This window comes from Callionymus lyra, chromosome 6 (genome assembly GCF_982586985.1).
Source record: "Callionymus lyra chromosome 6, fCalLyr1.hap1.1, whole genome shotgun sequence".
NCBI lineage: Eukaryota > Metazoa > Chordata > Actinopteri > Syngnathiformes > Callionymidae > Callionymus > Callionymus lyra.
The window spans coordinates 26,303,934-26,327,615 of record NC_141823.1 but is presented as its reverse complement, the minus strand read 5'-3'; the positions used below and the strand labels follow the sequence as shown (position 1 = coordinate 26,327,615).

At 37.5% G+C, this 23,682-nt stretch overlaps 1 protein-coding gene across 1 annotated transcript in view; it reads left to right on the top strand.

The window, feature by feature from the left end:
* The window catches only part of trip4 (thyroid hormone receptor interactor 4), a 62,512-nt gene that overhangs the window by 1,296 nt on the left and 37,534 nt on the right, over positions 1–23,682 (top strand). Inside the window, exons 3-12 of the mRNA XM_087794503.1 lie at positions 94–224; positions 299–517; positions 739–817; positions 881–986; positions 1,072–1,287; positions 1,381–1,510; positions 1,881–2,074; positions 3,441–3,565; positions 3,631–3,722; positions 20,481–20,583. Of these exons, the coding sequence (XP_087650629.1) occupies positions 94–224; positions 299–517; positions 739–817; positions 881–986; positions 1,072–1,287; positions 1,381–1,510; positions 1,881–2,074; positions 3,441–3,565; positions 3,631–3,722; positions 20,481–20,583 (1,395 nt within the window). The remainder of the gene's footprint in view (positions 1–93; positions 225–298; positions 518–738; positions 818–880; positions 987–1,071; positions 1,288–1,380; positions 1,511–1,880; positions 2,075–3,440; positions 3,566–3,630; positions 3,723–20,480; positions 20,584–23,682) is intronic.

The following is a 23,682-nucleotide window of genomic DNA, read 5'->3' as shown; positions in this document are numbered from 1 at the left end:
AGTTAAAAAAAATTAAAATGGGGCAATATTACTGTAAAAGAGAGATATTTTTATATGTGCGGAAAATAAACGTTTTTATCTTTTGGTATCTAGATTTCCAAGATGCAAACAAAGACCCCCAGAAAAAAACTAAACGCAAAGGCAGGAACAAACTTGAGCCAATACCAGTGAGTCAAACGGTGCCCGAGCCAGACTTGGTCAAAACCCCCATTGACCTTGTTCGGGTGAGTAAACTGAGTTACTTTTGCTCATTTTTCTCTGTGGCGTATAAATATGAACATTTTGTTTTAAATGATAGGCTCAGGAAAAAGAAAGCTCTTCCTCGACAAAGAAGAAAAGCAAGTTTGTCAACCTCTATGCTAAAGAGGGGGAGGACAGATTTACCGTCCTACTGCCAGGGCGACACGGTTGTGATTGCCTTGCTCAGAAGCACAAGCTGATCAACAACTGCATCAGCTGTGGCCGCATCGTGTGTGAGCAAGAAGGCTCTGGACCCTGCGTCTTCTGCGGAAACCTGGTATGTTTGTTTTATATGATTCTTCAATGTTAAGCAAAGGAAGGTAAAAGTATACGTGACTGCTTAATTGTATTATTTCAATTCAAGGTTAGACATTCTTTGCTCAATTTGTCACATATTGTTTGTTAAAAAGTACATAATTTACAAATATTTTTCATCATAGTTTTTATGAAGCTGAGAAAAGGATATTAGTAATATTGAAAAATGATTGTATTCATCAGGTTTGCACCAACGAAGAGCAGGAGATTTTGCAACGAGACTCCAACAAAAGCCAGAAGTTGAAAAAGAAGCTAATGGGAGGTAAGTGTCACAAAGTTATTGTCTTTCAAAAATGAATAAATTGATGAATGGAAACTCTTGTAGATCTTGGGGACAGAGACTACCTACCTAACCAAGAGTCTAAAGTGAAGGCTGGGTTTGAGAAAGCTGTTCAACACAAAGACACGCTGTTGGAATATGACAGAAATAGGTACGTTAGGATGGTTTGTGTTTAACCTTTTAACTGTTGTCACTCAACAAGTCATTTTCCTGTCCGTGCTTTGTGGTTAATTAAGTGTGAGGAGAACCCAGGTCCTCGATGATGAGTCTGACTACTTCGCCACTGAATCCAATCAGTGGCTGTCGCCCGGTGAGCGAGAAAAGCTGAGGAAGAGGGACGAAGAGCTGAGGGAGCTCCGTCATTCGTCTCGCAAAGACAGAAGGATCACTTTGGATTTTGCTGGCAGACAAGTGATCGATGAGGGGAGCAACCTCACCGAGTATTACAATAAGTAAGTGAGAGAGTGTCCGCCTTCATTCATCACATTTTAAGATGTCAATTTCTTCTTTTCAATCTTTTCTTCTATTTCGATCTTTGTATGCAGATTGGATGAGACCTTGAAGGAGATGAACAGTGGTTCCTCAGGGAAATCACCACTTCATGGTGATAGACAGGCAGGAAGACAAGCTCTCGGACAGATTGTTAACCCCAACATAAGGATGGAGCCACCACAAGTATGACTACATTTTTTTTACATGTTTTATATATATATTTTTATATTTATCTTAAGCATGACATCTTTACTGAGCTAATTATCATTAGCCAGGAAAATACTTTAACTTTAACTCATACTTATCACACTAATTGAATCGCTATTAATGATCATCATACCTTAATAGATCTATTTGTAATGAAACCCTGCCTGAGTTTAATATACTGAGTTTTTTGTTTAATACCTAAATAATAAAAGTTAAAGAAAACACTTTTTCAAAATGGTTAACACGAGTTTCACAGTATTCAGAATATCTTCTGTTTCTCATCTTAGTAACAGACGATAAAACAGATTGAGCAATGATTCTTAACCGGATTTGCTTTTTTTCAAAGTGGGTGGACGTGGGAGGCGGTGAAAACTACAAGAAGAATACAGAGAAGGTGCAGCCGGTCGTGAAGGATGAAAGAGAAGAAGAACGCTCACGGTTGCGTCTTCAAGACAAGGAGCTCCAGGAGATGTCTGACGCGGGCTTGTGTCTCAGTATGCACCAACCTTGGGCTTCACTCCTGATCAGAGGCATCAAGAGGTAGGTCAACATCGGAAACATTTTTCATGAACTTATAAAGTACAGCCTTAAATTAATAAAAATAAAATAATTAATTGGCATTAAAATGCCTTAAATAAAAGTCCTGTGAAAAAATGTGAGATTTTATGTTGGTTTCAATTCTTTAAAATTCATCATATATTTGATAACATTAATGTTTTTAAATGATTTACGCACATTCACAATAAATGAACTAGCAAAACAGTTAAGTGGTTTCAGCCTGGACTCTCACAGCAGATTTAGTTGTGTGTTTACTTTAACACAGTTCATGGAACAACTTCAGAAAGACACGTTTGCTTTGGCATATATTTCTCTTCATGGCTAGAAGCGTTAACAGTAAACATGTACAAGGCACAGTGTATTTTTTTGCAAGATTTTTTTGTTAAAATTTGTTTAACATTCTCCCTTAACTTGATTATTCCTATAAAAATGTATTTTTTTTTTTTTTTTTTTTTTGGTTAATTGCAGAGTCGGTCTTAAATATAATACCATTTTTTTTACAGTCTTCGATTTCACTTAAGCTTTAGGAACCCTGCAAAGGTTTGGGCACTCTAAATTAAATGTTTTGTTTTTATTTATATTTTTAATGTCATTCAGGGTGAAAGCTATCCCAAATCTGATAAATAATGATTTATTTTTTAACTTGAAAGCATATTTTCTAGTTTACTGGAATAAACGATTGACTCTGAAACAAGATCAGGCTGGCGCCCAATCCAATTGATTTGCAGTAACTTTTTGTTGTGATTTGGAACTATGTTTATGATCAGTGTCTTGTTGCACTACCCAAGTTGCAGCTTCTTGATGGTCTCGGATATTTGTCTTCTGAATGTGGTGATATATGGCTGAATACATTTGACCTTTCACCTTAACGGTTTTCAGCGCCTGTACTGATCATAGAACTCGAAAACATAGCAGAACCTTCTCCAAGCTTTTCAAGTGGAGAGTATGTTCTTCTTCTATAGTGCTTTATCTCCTCTGTTTGTGCCCATATACGTCTTTGTTTCATGACTCAGGTTTATCTTTGTGTTTTGACAAACGTTTATAATGTTCCACACTATTGACAAAGACAATTAAGATTCATTATTAGATCTTTTTCCTTAATTATGCTTCTTTTTTATTTAACATTTGAAGAAATCTGAGCTCTGTTTAATGTTCTTTTGTTGTCGGGTCACTTTAAAGATTGAGTGATAAGAAACTAAAATGAAAATGTTTGTTTTTTTTAGATTCAATGAACTAATTCCAATGTTAAGATGGTGGGAGTTAATAATTTTTTTTTACACTTAAAGTTTGAGGCTGCCTAATCTTTTACTGTCCACTGTATATTCATGATGTGTATTACTTTGTGCAGAGTTGAGGGGCGGACCTGGTACACATCTCACCGGGGTCGTCTCTGGATCGCTGCTGCTGCTAAAAAGCCAACGCCTCAGGAGGTCGCTGAAGTTGAAGCCATGTACCACAGCATCTACAGAAGAGGTACATCTAACAGAACTAAACCAACAGGCATGTTAATAATAATTTTATTTTCTGTGTTTGTTCAGTGCCCAATTTCCCAAAGGAATACCCTACAGGTTGTCTGTTGGGCTGTGTGAATGTAACCGACTGCCTTTCCCAGGAACAGTTCCAAGAGAAGGTAGGATTGTTTTATAGTGTTAAAGATTTATTACTATTTTGTTAAAGTGAGAATAAATAAATAAAATTAACCTGCATAATTTGAATCGGATTTTAAATATTTAAGTAGTAGTTGAATTAAAAGCTATTTTTATCTTCTACCAGCAGAGGTCAGCCTTTACCGCTTTCATTTATTTAGTTTACTTTAGTTCATTTTGCTGCCACTAGAGGCAGCGTGCGCCACGGAAAACGTTCTGCTCTATTCTACACCATGTTTGTAAATTCACTGGGTTGTTGCAGTCGACACATTCTGCCATTTGTTTTACATTTCGTTTGATTCTTTTGAAACGACCAATGAATATGCTCATTGATTGCTTGGTATTTGGAATTTAAAGCTAATTCAGACCAGGTTTCAGGAAACTTCAGTACAGTGTTGGATTTAATGATTGTTTTTATGGATCCATTACATGCAGCCTTATGCGTTTAAGCACAATTGTGTTAACGCATGTGTCTGCAGAGAGCAACTTAAAATGTATTCTGGTGCATGGTTTGCTTTATCGCTGTGGGGACCTGTAAATCTAAGGGCTTTTCCCTTTTGTACTCACTCTGTCCTCATTCTCTACTCCACCACTCATTCCACCCAAGGCTGTAAAATCATGTTTGCAGGCAGTGTGACTGCCCTTTCATCCTATGAAAGGGTAGGTGTGTGTGCGCGCGTGCATGTGCGTGAGTGTGTCTGCATGTCCACTTGCACAGAACAGCCATAAATAACACCCCCACCCCGCACAAGGCCCCACAGAAAAAAAGAAAAGTCAGACATGTGTAGAAACCGCATCTGTGGTGTGATAATTGTTATTTCACCCTCACTTTACTCAGTTATACATGTAAAAATGTGTCATGTTTAATGTTTGACTTTTGTTGATTAAATGTGTATAACACCAAAGCATAAATGCATGTAGCCACACCACTGAAGGGAAGGATTTACTGTCCTGTGCTGGCAGCTGTGGGTGGTTAAAAAGAAGGAGGGGGTGAAAGACAGACAGCCATTATTCTTCTTGCTCTTCTAAATCTGCCGCTTGTGATGTTCATGATTTTCTTGAGATGGTGGAATGAAGGAGGCTAGGATGGAGGATGAAGTTTGCCAGATGCATAAAAGAAAAGCATGTTTCAAATGATGCAACCTTCATGTAACAAACGACGTGGCGCTATTGAACCCAGCAGCGTCAGTGTGATACCTTGCTGACAGAGAGCAGGAAAGGACCACCCCAGGCAGAATGGGATCTCCATCTGCTTGACTTGGACCAATTCTTTCCCTCATTAGGAACCAACTGGTGTATTGATCTGCTCTCTATATAAGCTTTCCTTCCTTCCACCCGAACCCCCTTTATTACGAATAATTGGCCAGCCATTATCATCTGCAGCACGAGTTGTTGTGTTAAAGACTGACCCGCCAATTGCAGCTGCTGGTTGGAAGAAGATATTTATTATGAATGGCTGATTGCGAATTGAGTTTTAAATGGTATTCTCAGAACAGCTAAACTGATGCACTGATGATCAGTTACTTGCTCATACATTATCAATACAAACAAATTAAATGCCATTAAATGACATAAAGATGAGCAAGCATTTATAAAAGCACATCAGGAAAACTGCACACTATTATCTACTTTTATTCAACAATACATGGGAGTTCTTGGACTCGGATATCACTTTAACCTCTTCGAGCCTGTTTCTCTGCTGTTAACTTCTGTTTTTGACATTATACACAATTCACAATTTCAAATTTACCAAACAATTAGATTTTACACCTTATTGAAACGTTGTTCATTCCAAATATCCGTATTATCTATTACATTTAAGATAATTATAAACCATGTTGCAAACAGTAATAACTCTTTTTTTAAGTGTAAATGTGCAGAAATTCAAACTAATAAACTTCTAATCACAGAAGGTTCAGTAGTTCGTCCTTCATATTTTCTATTGTGGGTTTATCTGGTTTTGACCTGTGACCTTTTAAAATCCCATGTGGTCCCTTTTCTCGCCTACACAAACTCAAATTTGATATCATTGTAATTTGATTTTATCAAGTGACCGTAAATTAAAGTAAACAGCATTTACTTCCTGCTCTATATTATCTTTTTGGTTATATGGGGATGCATCTAATTATCTACATATGAAAGATGTGGATGGCAGAGTAAAACTCTCAATTGTAAGGTATTACCCTGGATGTGTACTTTTCACATCTAAAGTTGTTCCATCTTACTACTGTGATTGGCTGAAAAACTGCTTTTGTATTGGAGGTTTATCAGTAAAACGACAGAGGCTAATTCTCAACATTCAAATTGATTCTCGACACAAGTGCGAGCACTTCACACCCCATACAGAGGCTCCAGCGCGCCATCAACTTACTCCTGCGGTGAAACAATTGATCGCATCAGTCAACACTCTTAATAAGTATCTGGTTTCTTGCAAAAGGCTGATTGAGCAGCTGCAGAGCAGCGATTCTCAACGTTAATGTCAAATTGCTCTCATCTGTTTGACATTTTGTGCCGCCAGCTTTATGTTTCGATCTGAAATTAGTTAAGGCTTTGCATTATCTAGAGCGGATGTGTTAGAAGTAGGGGTTGGTGTATTATAGGTTTTATCTTCTTATCTTATCTTATCTAAAATGAAGTTCCTAATAAAGCAACAAAGTTTGCATATTTCTTTCCGTCTGGTTAACAATATTAACGTCAAAGCCCGTGCCGTTAAATTACCATTTCTATTATAACTATACATAAAGTAAAACACCTTTTAAAATTATAACTTTTGCACAAAATCAAGGAACACTCCTCCAGACAGGTGTAATCGCGCTCCGCAATGTTTATACAACGAGTCCCTTGGAGGTGGAGACTTCCTGGATTGATGACACGCGGTGATGGACCTTGATGCTTTACATTTTCAGTGGGTGGCGCTTAATCACATTTTCTAATGCAAACATTTAAATTAAGAGTTTTGTACAAACCGATGCATACTGATGAGTACAATAGAGGTCCAAGATCAATTTAAGAGACTTGGTTGCCGTTTAACTATGGACCTATTTAAGGAGTGAGTCCTAATTCAGTAAGATTACAGAACAATGACTCATACCTACACTTGGATGCAGGAACCTTTAAAAGATTACATTTGCACACCTTGTTGATTTGTAAATTGCAAAGAGCCAACAGTGCAGAAGATTCATGTTCCATCTTCTTCCCCATTAAGAGAAATACTATGGCAACTGTGGAAAGACAAATGTGTCTTTTGGATGCAGCAACCTTGAAGAAACTCTACTCATGGCAGGTGGTAACTCATACATCGTTTGGGAAGAAAGCCAAGAGAGGGGGATGAAGGAGGGAGGAAAAGATGGTCATAAGAATGCACAAAGGATGCATAAGAATGGCTTGATGAACCAAACGCATTTCGAAGATCTAATTTGGTTGCAGACTAATAAATAAAAAAATTTAAAAAAGCCCGGACTTCTTCATGGTTAGTATTTCATGTCAGATGGTGTCTTCTTAGAGTGTAGGAAAAATACATAAATCATCACTTTGCACAGATTGCTTAATGTTTCGTTTAAAAGGAACAGGTTGGTTTTGCAATTTCATTATAAATATTATGCCACTGAAACTATGATTTTTTTGAATGTATTTGTGTTTTTTAATCATGATTTATTCCCTCCCCAGTGTTTGACCTACCAACCTGTTCTGGCTAGTGCAAAGTGACATTTCAGACAAACATTCAATTCCTTAGAGGTTAGGGTTTAGGGTTAGGGTTAAGTGAGTGGGGGTTAGGGTGAGCCAAGGTCTGCAGCAGTATCCTACACAATTGGATATGATTCATTTGCTATTTTTTGTATCTTGGGCTTAACTTTATCTCCCTGTAACACATAATGTTTTCGAATTTAATGTATATATAATACATGAATGGTATACTTGTTGGCAAAACTAATTAACAACAGTTCTAGCCTTTGCCATTCTGAGGTGAAGAGTTTTATTCCGTAACACTTTGTATTATAATTCTTAAGATTACCAAACACTTTATTCTTTTAAATAAATGTACGTCTCATTTTTCCGATTAAGCTCATCTTGTCCTCACGGAAAAAGACACCTAACAATGAAAGGTTGACAATAATATGCATGTATACCTCAGGTTGGGAGACAAAAGGCCAGAAATGCGTGTTAAATAATGTGAGTATCTTGAAAATATTTTATTTCAATTTCTGTATTTTATTATCTCGGATTTTGATTTAATTCCAAATAAAATCTGACCCCCCCACTCCCTTCTCTTTGTGTAACTATTTGATTAACCCTGGTTCTTGAATCTCTAGTCCAGCAATAGGTTTCCTAATATACATAAATACTGTTGATGCCATTTTGATAATAAAAGCTAAAGTTCAGCAGAGCGGCAAGCCCATTAACATTAACTCAGACCACAGGTTTACATACCACATCACACTGCTGCAAGCCCAGCCACTTATCTGTTAAAAGAGGTGCTGGTTTCTGTGGAATTCCATTTGTGCGAGCTCTGCCTTTGACCTCCACTATGGAGCTCCTGTGCTTGTTAGGCAGGCTGGAAGCTCGGACTGATGCCTTCGTTTCCTTGTGTGGTAATGTGATATTTATATGCCGAAAGCTTTCCTGCCAGTATGCCACACACACACTTGCACACACTCTCACAGGGTATATTGGATGCATTCCAAAGAAAGGGAAGTCAGGCAATGCTATTTCTTTCTCCCCTGTTTTTTTTTTTTTTTCTGTAAGTGTGTATTTCCTTAGCACCGGCTGCTCCCTTCTCTTCCTGCTCCCATCCCCCATATTTCATCTTCATAACCCCCACACACGCGTTCCTTCCAACAGTATGTTTTACAGGACTGTGAATCTTTATGTGGCAGTGGAGAGCTCTGTTTCCGCTCGGGTGAACAGGCATGCACAATTACATGCAATACTCTTTCTGTCTGCTTTTTTTGCAAAGACTCAGTCGCAATAACACTGTGAAGGAAAGCCTTCACATTCCTCCTTTTCTTGCTGGGCGGCTTGCCATGGCAGAGAGGTCAGACATCATGTGATTCTGCAGTTGTGTGTAGAATTCATTCAGCCCAGAGTCCCTAGGCTCGGGATGACAACCAAGCAAACCTCAGTCACAGGTTTTTATCAGTATGAAAAATAAATGTAGCCATCTGCTCTTTGCAGTTTTTTCCTCCATGCTGATCAGAATTGTTAGCTGTCGTTCGACCACTTCATTGAATGTTACAAATCAATTACTGGCTTTTGTCTCCTCTACCGTCTTTTGCTCATCGCAGATCGGTGTGTAGTTATTGTGCAGTATTATTGTGTGTCCCTCCTGAGTGTATAGTGGCAAGAACACTAGGTTATAAAGGTTTGACTCCCATTCTTGTGATCTTCCTTTTCTTTATTTCATGATGGATCCATTATTTTTATCGTCGTTTTTTTCAAATTACATGAATTAAATCATACATTGATGGCAATTTTATCCATATACATTTTGTGTTACTGGGGCTAAACCCCACTAATATGTCTTAATAAGCATTTAAAAAGTAAGGACATTTGGTTGATTCTTTTTTTAACAGTGCTTCTTGAAAATAAATATTATATCAGTGGAAAGTCTGTTTATTTAAATGCTGTCACACTATAAGGAACATGCATTTGTGGGGTGAGGAGCAGAGCTCAGTTGCTTCATCACCTCCTAGTCTGGCGGCTTATTCTGCTGTCGACTCTTTTTTTGGCGGATTGGATGATTGAAATTTGAAGAAACCATACATATTGGCAATTTAACACTTTATTTATTTAACAAACAGAAGCCTGGGTAGCGTGTGGAAGAACTGCACAAGGTCTGGCTTCTTCTCATGCGGGTAACCAGAGAACTGCATATCATTTTTGCAAACTATGACTGAAAATCTGAAGGTGGTCTACAACAATGAAGTGTTGACAGGGTGAGGAAACCATGTTCTTTGGATTGTCGTCATCTTGGTACACTGTTGGATGGCGTTTGTCCTTTAGTTTGGAGATGGTACGAGGGCTCACCCCAAACAATGCCACAACTTGTTTTTGTGGAACAGCAGCAAACAAAGAAATAATCTACCAACACAAATTTTCCTTGTATTTTGTTTTTATGTTTAGACGACAGCTGCTTGACATTTTAGGCTGAAACAGGAAGTGAGCCATAACGATTTTTGTTGCTGACTGGATGGATTACACGTACTGTAATGTTTGCCTGCCGTGACAAAGCACATTGCTGAATGGACAGATTGCGTATTGATCTTTTCACAAGTGGGAAATGATGATGAGCATATTACAGTATTTAAACACTGTTGTGTTTTGGGCAAGGCACTTCTTGTTTGTTGTCTTTTTGCCATCACCGGCGTATTTGTTCGTGACATGGATGCAGAATTCCTCCACAATGATACGTGTGCAAATTTATATCTTCATAAACTGGTGCTTAATATCATGTTCCACGTGTCTAAAGATTGACCGGTCCAGTCGGCAACAAGCACCAGGCAGAAATACAGATGTAAAAGATAATGTTGTTGCTCTTAGTCTTTTATGTAATAGTTTTATTTTTGTGAATATGCCTTTTAAAATTGTAATTTCTCTTTCAGGGCCACAATAAATATCTATATTTTATACTTTGCCTCAAATAAGCATTCTTTAAACATTGGAAAAATACTTAAAATGCATTAAATCCACACGTTCTCTTTTTATTTAAAGGGCAACTAATGTGAAAACCAATCACAGCAGAGTGGGCGTGGTTGTGATAAACAAGATTTAATTTCCAGAAAAATCTAGTGTTTTCATTTGGCAGGGCTTATTAACATTTTCTAATGTAAACATTTAATCAAAGAGTTTTGTACAAACAGACACATACTGATGAGTACAATAGAGGTCCAAGATCAATTTAAGAGAGACATTTTAAGAATTCAACTATATTCCTGTATTAACTCTACTTTTCTGCTGACCTAAATCGGGTATTATAAGTAGAACTCACTAAGTCCGTTAATGGCCATGTTGGTCATACAGACACTCGGCTCTTTGCCTTTCGTGCATTTGTTTCATTTTTAATAATCGTCCCAGCTGGTGTCTTCCTTAAGGGTATTTCTTTGTTTAGTTTAATTATATGAATGACCAAAAGCAAACATTAACCAAGCTAACAATCATTGTTTGAGTTGCCAGCACCACATCTGCTGTTTGTCTATTGTGCCCAAAGTGGCTCCTCATGAGGCGAATGTTTGGCCAGAGTTTCTTTTTGTCTTGTTTCGAGGAAATGACTTAGGATTGACTGATTTACTCACTATTCAAGTGTTTATACCAAGGCAGTAGGTGGTGGTGCTTCCCTGCTAAGACCTTTTGGTCATTTTCAAATAATTAAATCCACTAATTTTATTTTATTTTAGTTATTAACACTTGTAATAAACTGCATGAATTCATCGAGCCTCCCTTTTTCCCTGCCGAGATTCCTTTCACATGATGATGTGTTAGCTTAATATTTCGCATATGTCTGTGTTTGAGCCAAACTATAAACCATCAGCACACAACTTGGCTATCTTTTTGCACAAGAGAGTCCCAGAAATAGAAACTAAGAGGCCCTTTGCTATTGCTGGCTGACAGATCTACAATAACTTCTACCTCCGTTGTTTCGAAGACAAATCAGAAAATCGTGAATCTTTCTCCACATGAAGCCAACAAAATAGATGATAAAATGTTTGTAAATCATATCGCTTACAAGTCATATTTTAGAAAAAATTGACTCATATTTGTATTTTAATAAAGAATAGAATCAGCCATGGTATCAAAGGACTAATCAATTTAACCAACAGTTCAACCGTTGACACTAGTTGAAACTTTTTTTTAACTTGCTGTGTATCGTCTTTATTTTTCTCTCAGGAGCGACAATCTATTATTTTCGGAGAATCTCTAAAGAGGGTCTCAAAATCTCATCCAGCAGAAATATTCTAAATTAATTCTTACTCTTGCTATTGCTACACTATGCTTTTGTTCAGCTTATTTGACATGGGCCTTGTTCCTTCCATACAACCCGAGCGGGGTCACCAACTTATTGTTTTCTGTAGCACTAACCCCCAACAAGAAACCTAAAACCTGCCATTGATGGAATCAAGCCTTTGTGCCTCAGTGTTGGCCTCAAGAGAGCCAAAGCATGACAGTTGTTTCCCACTGACGCTCAAAAATATCAAACACAAGACAATCTCTCTCGTGTCCCTAATTCTCACAAGAATGAAGGAGGTACTTTGTCAAAATTAAAATATAAACCTCTCTCAGCACCTGAGCGAAGGAGAGCTGGATTTGTGGCACCAATATAAGAGGGTTGTGCTGGAAAATTAGATGTTTTAATGCCTTGCATTCCCTGGAACTCAAGGCTTTGAAGTTGGGGTTTGAAAGCAGACATGGTAATTGTCTCCAGGGGTCTTTATGTGGGTGTGTTATGTGTACTTGTGTGAGGCTGTGTGTGTGTGTGTTTTCTCTGTAAATGCAACTGTATAGAGAGGTGTTGGCACACATCCTATTTATTTGTTAGCGCTCAGAGGGATAGAAAAAACAAGGAATAAAAGAAGAAGACATTACTCGCTGGCAAACAAATTGGCATTAAAATTGATGTGTCTATGAACATTAATTGCACAACCTTGTTAACGTTTTTACACTTTTGTCATCATAGAAGGACTGCTCTGCTTCTTTATCATTTAAAGGCTGCTTGAATTTAGAGTTATTTATAATGAGGGGGTACTTTGATGCTTAACTAGGAAGCGGTACAGAGAGGCTTGAAGAATTGAGAATTGCTGTTGGCAGCAATGACGGTTAAAACAAAATATCTACACTTTTTTTTTTTTTGGTTCTTCTTGGTCCCTAAATGGGTTAGCAGGGGCACTGGACCCATTCGTAGAAAATATACCCTGCAAATGTTTTTCGTCCTTCACAGAGCCCTGACGAACAACTATCAAAATATACAGATTTCTTTTTCTTTTTTTTCCGTATAACTAATATGGGGCATGGCGAGATTTATTAGTGTAGTGAAATTCTGCCAAATAACTAATGGAGAGTCTGCATATCTATCTTATAGAGATGGAAAGTCCCATTTCTTCCTCTCACTTTGGCAACATGAAGGTAGTCACATCAGATTTCTTTTTATGATCAGAACGAGATAAAGTTCTTGTTTTTGTGAACAATATACTGTGAACTAGTGCAAAAATCAGTCTCGGCTAGATGTTATGATTTTGCGTGGGTAACCCAAGCCTCTTGGTCACTAGGCATGTCTTGTCCATGCTCAGTTAAAAAAAAGGAGTTACTCGTTTTAGAAATATGCACACAAAAACACTGTAACCTATAGGGAGGGCTGTGTTGTTCCACCATTAAGATCATGTTATCTTTCTCACTTTACTGCAACATCAGGACAATACTTGGATTTAGATGTTTTTTTTCAAGCTGAGTCTGCTGTTTATATTGATTAAGTTCCTTGTATATGTGCATCAATAGACACTGTGATTTATGCATTTCCCAAATACAAGCTCGCCTACAAGAGGAAACAAAATAGATTCTCTTAAAAGATCAACCAGTTCTCATTGCTGAGACTAAAAAGCTGAGGCTGTTGGGAAGCCGTCTTATATTCTTTTCGCCCAAGGGCCTCAGCAGGAGGTGTAACTCGTAAACATGCCTGGGAAAGAATTGCAGGGCTGGGTCTCTATGTCAGGGGTGTCAACTCAATCACACAAGGAGACTCGGTTTTCTAACACACTCCAAAACGCAGAGAGAGGAAAAAGTAAATTGTGTTTGTAAGAAGAATGCAATGTGAGACAAATGTGGGCTAAAAAACAACGCCTTCCTATTTTATGAGTGTTAACTTTAGCTAAGCCATCTGTACATATTTGAAGGTCATGCAAGCCACATTCAATTACTACCAAGCATTGCTTAAGCCAATGTCACACCAAAAAGGCCTTTTTTTGGGGGGGGGGTCAAAAAACGTTTATAACCGAAAGCCATACAAATGTTTCAATTACACATTTTGTGTAGGTTACAGTGACTTATTTTATTTTAAAAGAACTCACTATTTCTTAAGCAGTACAATTTAATGTGCAGGTTTAAACATATCTTCATAATAAGTTAAATGTCAAATTATATATTTAATCAATAAACCAACAAGAAAATGTAATCATTTGCTTGAAGAAGACGTTTTTATTTGTTCAGTCTTTTCCTTGATTTTCTGGAACTCCTGTTGTGTTATCAGTTTTATCTTGCCCTTTAAAGTATATACTTTATTGAATATTGTTTTGATTGTTTAAGTGCTTTGTGACCCTGGTCTAGAAAAGCACTATACAAATAAAAATGACTTACTTACTTACTTACTTTAAAAAAATATATAATTGGTTTCCTTTCAAGACCCATTATATTGGATTTGTAAATTCTCTTCACATTACCTTAGAAGTAATTCCATAAAGTTGAATTATTTTCTAGTAAATGTCCATTTCACAGATGTGAGGTATTTAATGATAGTTCTCAAATAAATGGCATCTTTTACTACTTTTTGGAAAATGTATATGAACTTTAAGACTTAGAGATCTGTTATTGAATCTACTTATTCCCCAATGGATCCGCATGTTATGAATCACCTAAAGCATCTAAATGCTATAATGAATCTTCTAGACTGACCTGTTTCTTCAGCCGCAAATACCTTTACATGTTCTTTCCTGTTTATTCAACCATTGCTCTAAACAATAGGTTTTTAATTTCTGCTGCTGTATTTTATATGTATTCATAAAAGGGCAAACAAACATATTTGTTGCCTTTGTTGCAATTTATTACGCCCACAGAAAAGAAATGTAATTACGAGCCTTGTGATTATCAAAAAGTGAATTTGTCTACGCTTTCAAAAAGGTACATGCTGCCTATTTTTTATCAAATTAAGTGTAGCATGGTCAAGATGTTAAGCTGCCCCTAATGAAATCCAACACTTCCTGCAGATGTTTCACAGAAAATGTGACGTGAAAAGATTATTCCTTCTGATCTGCTTCATGGAATTTAATGTGAAACAGATGGAGGAATAAGTATGCATGGCGCTAACAGCAGATGGAAGTGGATCAGGAAACGAGGAGAATGCTTATTGAAATAGAAAGGCACTCAGAGAATGCTGGGAGGAATCGGTCCCTTTTAGAACCCACTATTGTTGAGAAAGACAGTGATGGACTGACTAGTTGTTACAGTGCTTGCATTGTTCAAATATGTTACATACACGCTTCTCATTGGTTGTGTTTACCATCTTTAAAACGTAAACGGCTAGAATCAAGTCAATCCTTGCTCAATCACTATTATTGTTATTTTTCAAATCTGTGTGGCTTGACTTGTGGTGTTTGCAGGGTAATTACTTTATTTTACTTCAGGTTCAGTAAATATTTTTCTACTTTAACTAGACCACAAACCACAACTTGAAGCCTTTTCTGGTATTGTTGTTCCGGCTTTTTAACCATTTGCTGTTTTATTCTGCAACCTCCGCAAGATTCCTGATATAAAATATGAGTTGGCAGTGAACCTTCCCTTCTTTTCTATTCTTTTTTAATGTTGATTTCAGATTTAATAATTAAATATACATATGAAAATGTTAGCTTTGTTGTTATTTATTGCCATTTTCTCTATTGTTTTAGTTATTTGCAATGTAAAAATGTATTAAGATGAATTTACATAAATATTCAATTAAAATGTACTTGTCATCACACCTGAATCACTGTTTATGACTTGATGGTGGGAAGTTGCTAATCCTGTCACTATCTTGCGACAGTCATCCCTGATGCCAGCAACTTGACAGAGAGAAATGATAATATTCCGGAGAGTTATGTAGTTTGGGTCTTCTGGGTAGAGTTTTTTTCTTTTGAGTTATTGCGGTGTTGTTTTTATCCAAAATGTTTAAACGTAAAACATCAACCATCCTTTGGAAGAGCTTGGGGTTTATTAAGCGCCATTTTGAACCATTTTTATTGAACAAGGAAACTGTTGTTTGATTAACAGGAAATAATTGTAAATTAGCCTGAAAATATTTTTGTTTCTTTGATTATAACATTTCAATTGGGGTTTTTTTTTACTCTCTGAATAGCAATTGTTTATTTTTCGCACTATACTGTATTTCGCTGAGGAAGGACAACAAAGGAAAGGAAGAGAAAACTGTTATATACTGTATATATACGTATTATGTGAATAATATCAAAGCTCTTTTTTTCTCATTTTCTATAATATCAGGAATGCGATACAATATTTTTTCTCGCCCCTAATGCTGTAGTTCCAGTCGTGTATGATCTTGGTTTGCTCTGTCTTTCCTGGTCTTGGGCTGTAATGATGGTCTTGAAGCATATTGGATTTTTTGTTGGAATGTGTGTTGACGATTGTTAATAAACCTCCTTACTGTCCATTACACAAATATCAGTTGAAAAACATGTTCAAAATCAACTCCCAATATGTATACAGCAAATTGTTGTGTATATTTTGTGTGTAACATGTATTTACTATTTCTTTTAGTCTCAATCTGGAACATTTTTGGTCTTGTCTGGATCTGCAGGATCTTAGTAGTGCCTTGCTCTCAGGCATAAGTGGTTTAGACTAAAAGTCTACTGGCCCCTGAATCTGATTGAATCTTAATTACTTTTTTAGTGACACTGTTGATTTACACCCTTGGCTTTACACGTAGTGAATACAAATTTCCTGTTTCATTCTTTAGGTCATTGTGTTCAAATATTCTCGATAATACCACTACCACAACATCTCCTCGATCTCATGTTGGCTAGTTAGCTAACTTTCAATGTCGTTTCCATCACATGGATATGGAAGATAATCGTTGCTTCGTGGTTAAGAACAATTTTCTATATTTAACAAGTCATTTTTTTTCATCAGACCGGATATTGTGAAATGTTTCACTTGCCTGTGTAACATATGGGTGTTTGTCTACATATGGCTGACTTGTGTGGCGTAGCCGTGGAAAAACAAATGGCATACTTGTGCGTGCAGTAAAACTGAAAGGCAGTTCCAGTGATGTTTCCGGGGGGCAGCTGCATTTGTCAGTCGGATAATGAATGCCAGAAACTGACTTGTGTTGCTTCGTGAACACGATAGATTAAAGAACGATTGGCAAACGGTTGCTGTTGCATACAGTTCCCAACAACACCCTTTCACCTCCCACATGTAGCCTGTAGCTCAGAGAGAACCCATCTGTTTATCCATTCCCAGGGTGAAACCAGCCTTGACAGCCCTGGCTAAGCAGTGTTTCAAAATCCTGCTTCCTGTTCCTGCCCCTCACTTGGCTTTTTGTAGTCCTCTATCTGTCAGAATCTCTGCCCCTTGGTTTCATACTTCCCTCATATCAGCCTTTCTCACCAAACAGTCTTCATTTTCTCTCTATAGTTGGTTTTCTTCCCTCTATTTCATTCTGTCTCTCCCTCCCCCTCTATTCCACCCTCCTCATTTTTAAAAGCCACATGCTCCCAGCCCGTCTGGCTCAGTTGCTCCCTTCCAATGAAGGGCTTTTTATTGGGCTGAGATTGAGTGCAGCCAAGCAACGCCTGGCGAGGACTGAGGCTGGGGGCAGCCTTGTCCCCCACCCCCCCGCCTTCAAACTGCATACCCCACTCCAAAAGCCTGTTCTGGTCTGGCCATGTCGCCCAGAAGGAGATTACTTGTCTCTGCTGCCCTTAATTGCCGACAGCAGCTGAAAAGATCCAGAGAGGGAGAAGAACATTACAGAGCGGGGAAATGGGAAAGAGTTGTGGCTTGTTGATCTTTTGCTTGACAAGCTCTGTTTCCCAAGTTTATCTTCTGCTCATTGACTCTGCATCAACCGGGGATTAAATCTATATCACAACTGTGTCTTTACGATACCATCAAGGAGATCATAATGGTCACCGGTGAAAGTCTCACAACCACAAAACTGCAAACCAACACTGTTTTGTTATATTAACTCTAAGTCAGAAGATGTGGTTGACTCAGTTTTTTTGGCTATAACCAAATATGCATGTGACTTCAACTAATGTGACTTTGTTAAATAAAGGGTGCCACACCTCGGGTTCCAGCCTCCTTTTTACACAAAAAAGTATTTCAATTACAATTATATACCGCAATTACACAGTTTTACACATGGGTCTTTTGGCCAAATTCACATTGCCGGGTGAATTTATTAAGCCTTTAATTACTTATTCTTTTTTTTTTAAACTAGATCACCTATAATCATTTTTTTTAATTGAATTTCCATTCACTTGGTTAAAATACTGATCCAAAATGAATGTATCTACAGCAGGACTACTGTTGATCGGTCTGGCCACTGAGAGAAAGAGGCTTTCCCTCAGTCTGGTGATGCTCTGCAGCCTCTTCTCAGAACTGAAATAATGAATGTGCAGGATGGATGGAGTCTTTCATAATTGCGTCCGCTCTATCACCAGTACCATGCTAATGGAGATTATAAATGTCAATGGTTAATCTGGGATATTCATATGGGAGATGGGATTTGATGGAAGGAAGTGAATGTTTCTCTTTCTACATGAGGCAGGCGCAAGTGTATTTTGTGATGGAGTACCATTTTTGTAATGTATTTTCTCACTTTTTAAGCCATATGCGCATTTGTGGCTTTATTAGTCTCGGAGAACCGTCTTATTAGAACCGGGATTTTATTTAACTTCCAAGTTGGACAGGGTTGAAAAATGTTGACCCTTGTGTGACTGACGCCCATGTTTGAGTATGTTTTCTACTCTAAAATGCGTATATATCTCCCAGAAAAACGCATACACTAGATTGTATGTCAAACACTGATTCTGCAGTTTCCAACCACACAATGCAGATATATTCTTTCTACCAAGCAATTTATTCCCATACCTGAAAACCCCAGGCTCACCTTGGTCAACGAGAAAGCGCCACACTAATGACTTGCTTCACCTTTCACTGTATTCAGTGTGACGGCTATTGTCACCCGAAGGTTTTCTCCTGCGCATCCACTTAACTTTTTCTTATTCTCAATAGCTGTGTTGCTTAACCATGGTCAACTTTAATTGCCTTTGCCTTGAGTATGTTGTGAGCGTCCTGATCAAATATGGAGTCGATCAGGAAACTGTCTTGTCACTCATGCTTGTAAGACAATGCAGCAGATTAAACTGCTCCATTTGCCAATTAAGTAATGGAGTATCAGTGCATATGCAGCAGATTTACATGTGCCGGTCAGTGCCAGAGCACATGTATATTTATGTAGGAAAATCTACGACCTTATTTTTCTTTTATTCTCCGGAATCTCTTAATGCTTTCAAAAAAAACTAGTGTAAACTAATGACCTAGTTCAACATTTCCATTCATCACTTCCAAGTTATTTTAAAATGTAACTCATTATTTGAGTAAATCATAGTTTTTCTTTTATTCATTTGAAATCTTGTCATTGTATTTAATCCCCAATGCTTATTCATTGAATACATCATTTACTTTGCTTGTGTATTGCGCATTAAATTAGCCTGAGAAAACACTTAAACCACTCGGCTTTGTACGAGTGTGTTTATTCTTTTTCCTCAGGCTATAGACAGCCTACTTTCTTTTTTCCCTCCAAGTCCAGGATTAAGCTCAGTCAAAATGGACCCATTTCCACTCTGCTTCTGCTAGAGAAAGTCAAAATCATTGAGCATTCAGAAAAGACAGTATAAGCTGCCCAAGAAAGGATTACGCTCACATAAAATGGAATATATTTCAGTCGGGAGTGTGCAGAAAATTGGCATTTTCTCAAATGATATTAAGCCAAAGGCAGATAAAATCAATCAAGAGAGAAGCTTTTCTATCCACAAGATATATGTTAATTTCTAAGAGAATATAATGGACTATCAGTAATTGTGCTATTCATTTTTAACTAGTGTTGTTGAGTAACAAGGATAAATAATGTGCTCTCTCGCTTTTCCCATCCATGTTTTAAAGAGCGTTTACATATTTTATCACCGGTGTGTTGCGTGTGGGTCTACACAGACTGTAATATAAAAAAAAAGCATCTCTATCATCTCTGCTCAGTTTGTCAGCAAGCATACAGATGAGCGCTGACTCTGTTTATTTCCCTTAAAAGCCTCTGAATTTGTCCCAACCTTCAGTGCTCCTTTGAGTAAGATAGAGAGGCTATGAATAAGAGAGCTCTGGCAAGAGAGGTAAAAGCATGCTGTCGTGAAAAGAGTCGCTTCCTGGCCGGCTAGATGCAATCATCGGCACTATCTGATAGTGCCCGAGGAAATTGGATGAGCTGCGAGCCCTTGGCTGCCACTGATGGGAAAGATGACTCTTTTGTCACTGTGTCAGTAAATTCCCTCCTCTCACCTGAGAGACTAATCAATAACAGTGGTAGGGAGAGATTTTCTCTTGTCTCCCGGCTTATGTGGACTGATGTCAATTATATGCTGTAAAACATTACCTTGGTTGAGTGATTCATTGCTTACTTTGCACCTGAAACGACTTTATTTAACAAATAAATTGAATCAAACATTTCACTTTAAATGGCTCTTTATTTTTTTTATGTCATCGGGAATCAAACTTTAAATGCTTAAAAATCAATATATTTTATTAATGTTGTCTTTAAATCATCATGTCATTAGCACATATTCCATCTAGTTGTACCTAAAAGCTGCTCAGTTAAATACGACGAGACATACAATATATAAAAAGACTTCATGGCCGTGAAGACTGCTGATGCTAACTCAACATGGGTTTTTCATCGCTAACTGATCTCTTCTACATTCCTTCTTTCCCCGCAGTTCCCGGATACCTGTGAGGAGTCTGCTTCTCCATTCGTCTTCATCTGCACTAACCCCCAGGAGCTTCTGGTGAAATTCCCCATGAAAGGGAAGCACAAGATCTGTAAGTTCTTCTCGTATCATGGGTGCTGAAACTAATCTCTAGGTTTGGCATTCAATCTCTCGGTGCTACGGATTATTTCACCACATTGTCTCTTACTGCTCCGACTTCTGTATTTTATCATTATTGATGGAATAAGCTATTGCCCAAGCGTTTTAAGCATCCCTCCCCACCCCCTTGTTCTTATGTGTGGATCCTATTCAGGAGCCATCTGTAAGGACAGGACTGAGCTCCCAGGTTGCCCGGGGGACAAGCAGGTCTTGAATGTGCAATGTTTTCGGTGTATTGTGTGATTTATTATAGGGCTCAAACACATTTTCCCTTTGCTGCTTTTTCTCCTGCTGCAAGACATTGTACCGGCAAGCTCCAGTTTAAATATTTCAAAACCCTCCAGAGACCCAAGACTTTATTCAGCTTTACCTTTTATTCAGCTTTACCTTGAGCGTTTGAAAGCTCTGTCAAATCATTTGACCAAAGCATTAACAACATGATATTCTTTGCAAGGTTTTTTTAATCGGACATTTAATCTATCTCAAAGATGGTAATTTCATTTTATCTGAAATATTTACATTAATGTACTTTCTCTGCATTTTGAAACGTGAAACAAGAGTTTGCCTAAAGCATACCAGCAATTCTAAAGTACCAGTAGTCCTTATGCAGGGAGTCCAAAATGTATCCTTTTTTTTTTTCTTTTTTTTTAGAAAATCTCATAAACGGGAGCTATATTTTGACTAATTAGGTATAATTTTTATGTACAAGATGGTCAGTATAATTTCTTCTGACAATGAACATCTTAGTTTTTCTTCAACATTATAAACAAAAATGAACTCAAATGAATATGCATTTGTTTAAAATGTATTAGTTTTCCTATCATTTATTATCTTAAGTGTTACACTAAATAAGAAGTCAATCTTCTGGTACACCCTACCTTTGCACTCTATCTCATCTTATTTATCTTACACCAGCTGGCCTCCCGCAATCTCACTCCCTCTTTTTGCCCTTTCTTCCACCTCAATTCCCAATGTGTCTCATGGGTCAAGGCCCGGTCACTCATCTTACTCATGGGCAATTTTTGTGCCCCCAGCAGCTTGTATTGACAAGAGCTGGTTGTCCTGGTCTCTCTATTGAAGCTCGTGTCTCCGTGATTTCAGGCGACACGCTCACTATTAAAGCTTAATAATGTCTTTTCCTTGGATGTTTCAGCATCAACATGTGTACCCATGTTGTTTTAGTGCAGCTTTCAGAGGTGGAAATGTGGAAAACATTTTTTTTAATCTTTTGGAATATTCTCTTCATGTTTTCATCCTCTTTTTTTCCGTTACCCTGGCAACAACTGCATGTTAAGACGTTACCTACTGTGCTATCACACTCAAAGCACACACCCTGAAGCCGCTGCTGTAGTCTTTCCATGTGCTCTTGTTAATTATGGAACTTGAATTACTACAATTTCATATTCACCACTCTGGTGTTTAGTTGGATTATACGCGTTGAATTCAATAATCGCACCGCTTCCTTGTGTTCCTCTTAAGACGATCTGCAAGATGTAGTCTGATGCAAACACGGGTCGATAAGTCATTTGCTCATGGGGGGGGAGCATGTGACATTTAAAATGGCACACAGCCACAGTCTGCTTCCTTTAATAAGGGATGTGCATTATGGTTCATGGTCATATCTTGAACGTTTGTGCCTGTGCACATGCTTCTGTGTAACCTGGAGTTCAATGTGGGTGTTGAAAGCCATTTGGCTCGCTGACACAAACCCAGATTTTCTCAAGCTTTTCCTCGGAGCCATCTTTCACTCCCCTGATGTTTTAATTGCCCGACATGCTTCTTGTGTACTCGGTGCTGCTTGGAAAGCATAAGACAACATCCACTCTCTCACTGCATATTTTACCCGCTTTTTTGAATGTCATTACTATTTCAACTGAACTTATTTAGTAAATTTATCATCCAGTTAAAATGTTATAATCCGTCAAATCTTGTTTCATAAGTATTTTGTACATGAATGAAGGTGTATGTGTTGGTGTTAGGTGAAACGTTAGCTCATTAGCTGAACCACTGTGACTAATATACAGACAAGACACGATTAACATTCTGCACAACTTTCTTCATGGATGAATTACTGTGTGGCTGGAGCGTTCACAGTTCCTCTCACACCTTCCTGTTAATCTTATTAATACGCTCAGTGCTCATATGCCCACAGGTGCAAAGAAGCAGGTGCAAAGAAGCAGTCGCTGAATTAACATACACAATCACACGTAATGTTGAAAACAAAGATCACAGGAGTGCTGTTTTTCTTCTGTGCGCACAAACAATTATGACTATTTTACTTAACACTTTGTCATGGGCGTTTGAAGTAATAAAAATAATCATTTCTGTATGTTTATTTTCTGTATCCTTTTTTCACTTAACTTGTTTTATATGTTATTAATTTATTGCATCTGAGCACAAATCCTCTAAAGGGGAATCTTTTGCAAGAGTTTGTGTTTCAAAAGATTACTTTTTTTTTCTTACAAAAAGAAAAAAGATATGTGTATATAAAAGTTTGTTTTACTGTTTATTGACAATCATTTCGACGTAAACTAGATTTAAAATGTTAAAAGTTTGTTCCACACAAGCATCGAAAGTTACATTGTTTCTCAGTGCATACGATGGGTAAAAAATATCTTCATCTTCTGTTGTTGCAAAGTGCATTTGGAATACTATTTATTTTATTTTTTGTGTGTGTCACAAAGTGGTTTTATTTTGATTTTAAGTGTTGCTTCACCTTTTGAGCGTCACTAAAAATCATGCATGAAGCCATTTTGGTTACTGTTTTGGGAAACATCCTGGAAAATCCTTCACATTGTACTTATTAATGAATTACTTATTAGAATAACCTAATATAAGTATTAGCATTTTGTAATTGTGAAACTAAGTTTTGTCATTCAATGTTCCTCAATTATTATGTCCATGTTTAAATGCTTAAAACCTTTTTTTCTGTCCAAACTGTTATTACACTGTCAAAAAAATCACATTAATGTTGAAAAAGAAACATTCACTCATAGCACATTTTGACAGGAATATATTTGTATCCTTAAAAAAATTCAAGTATTTGTCTCAT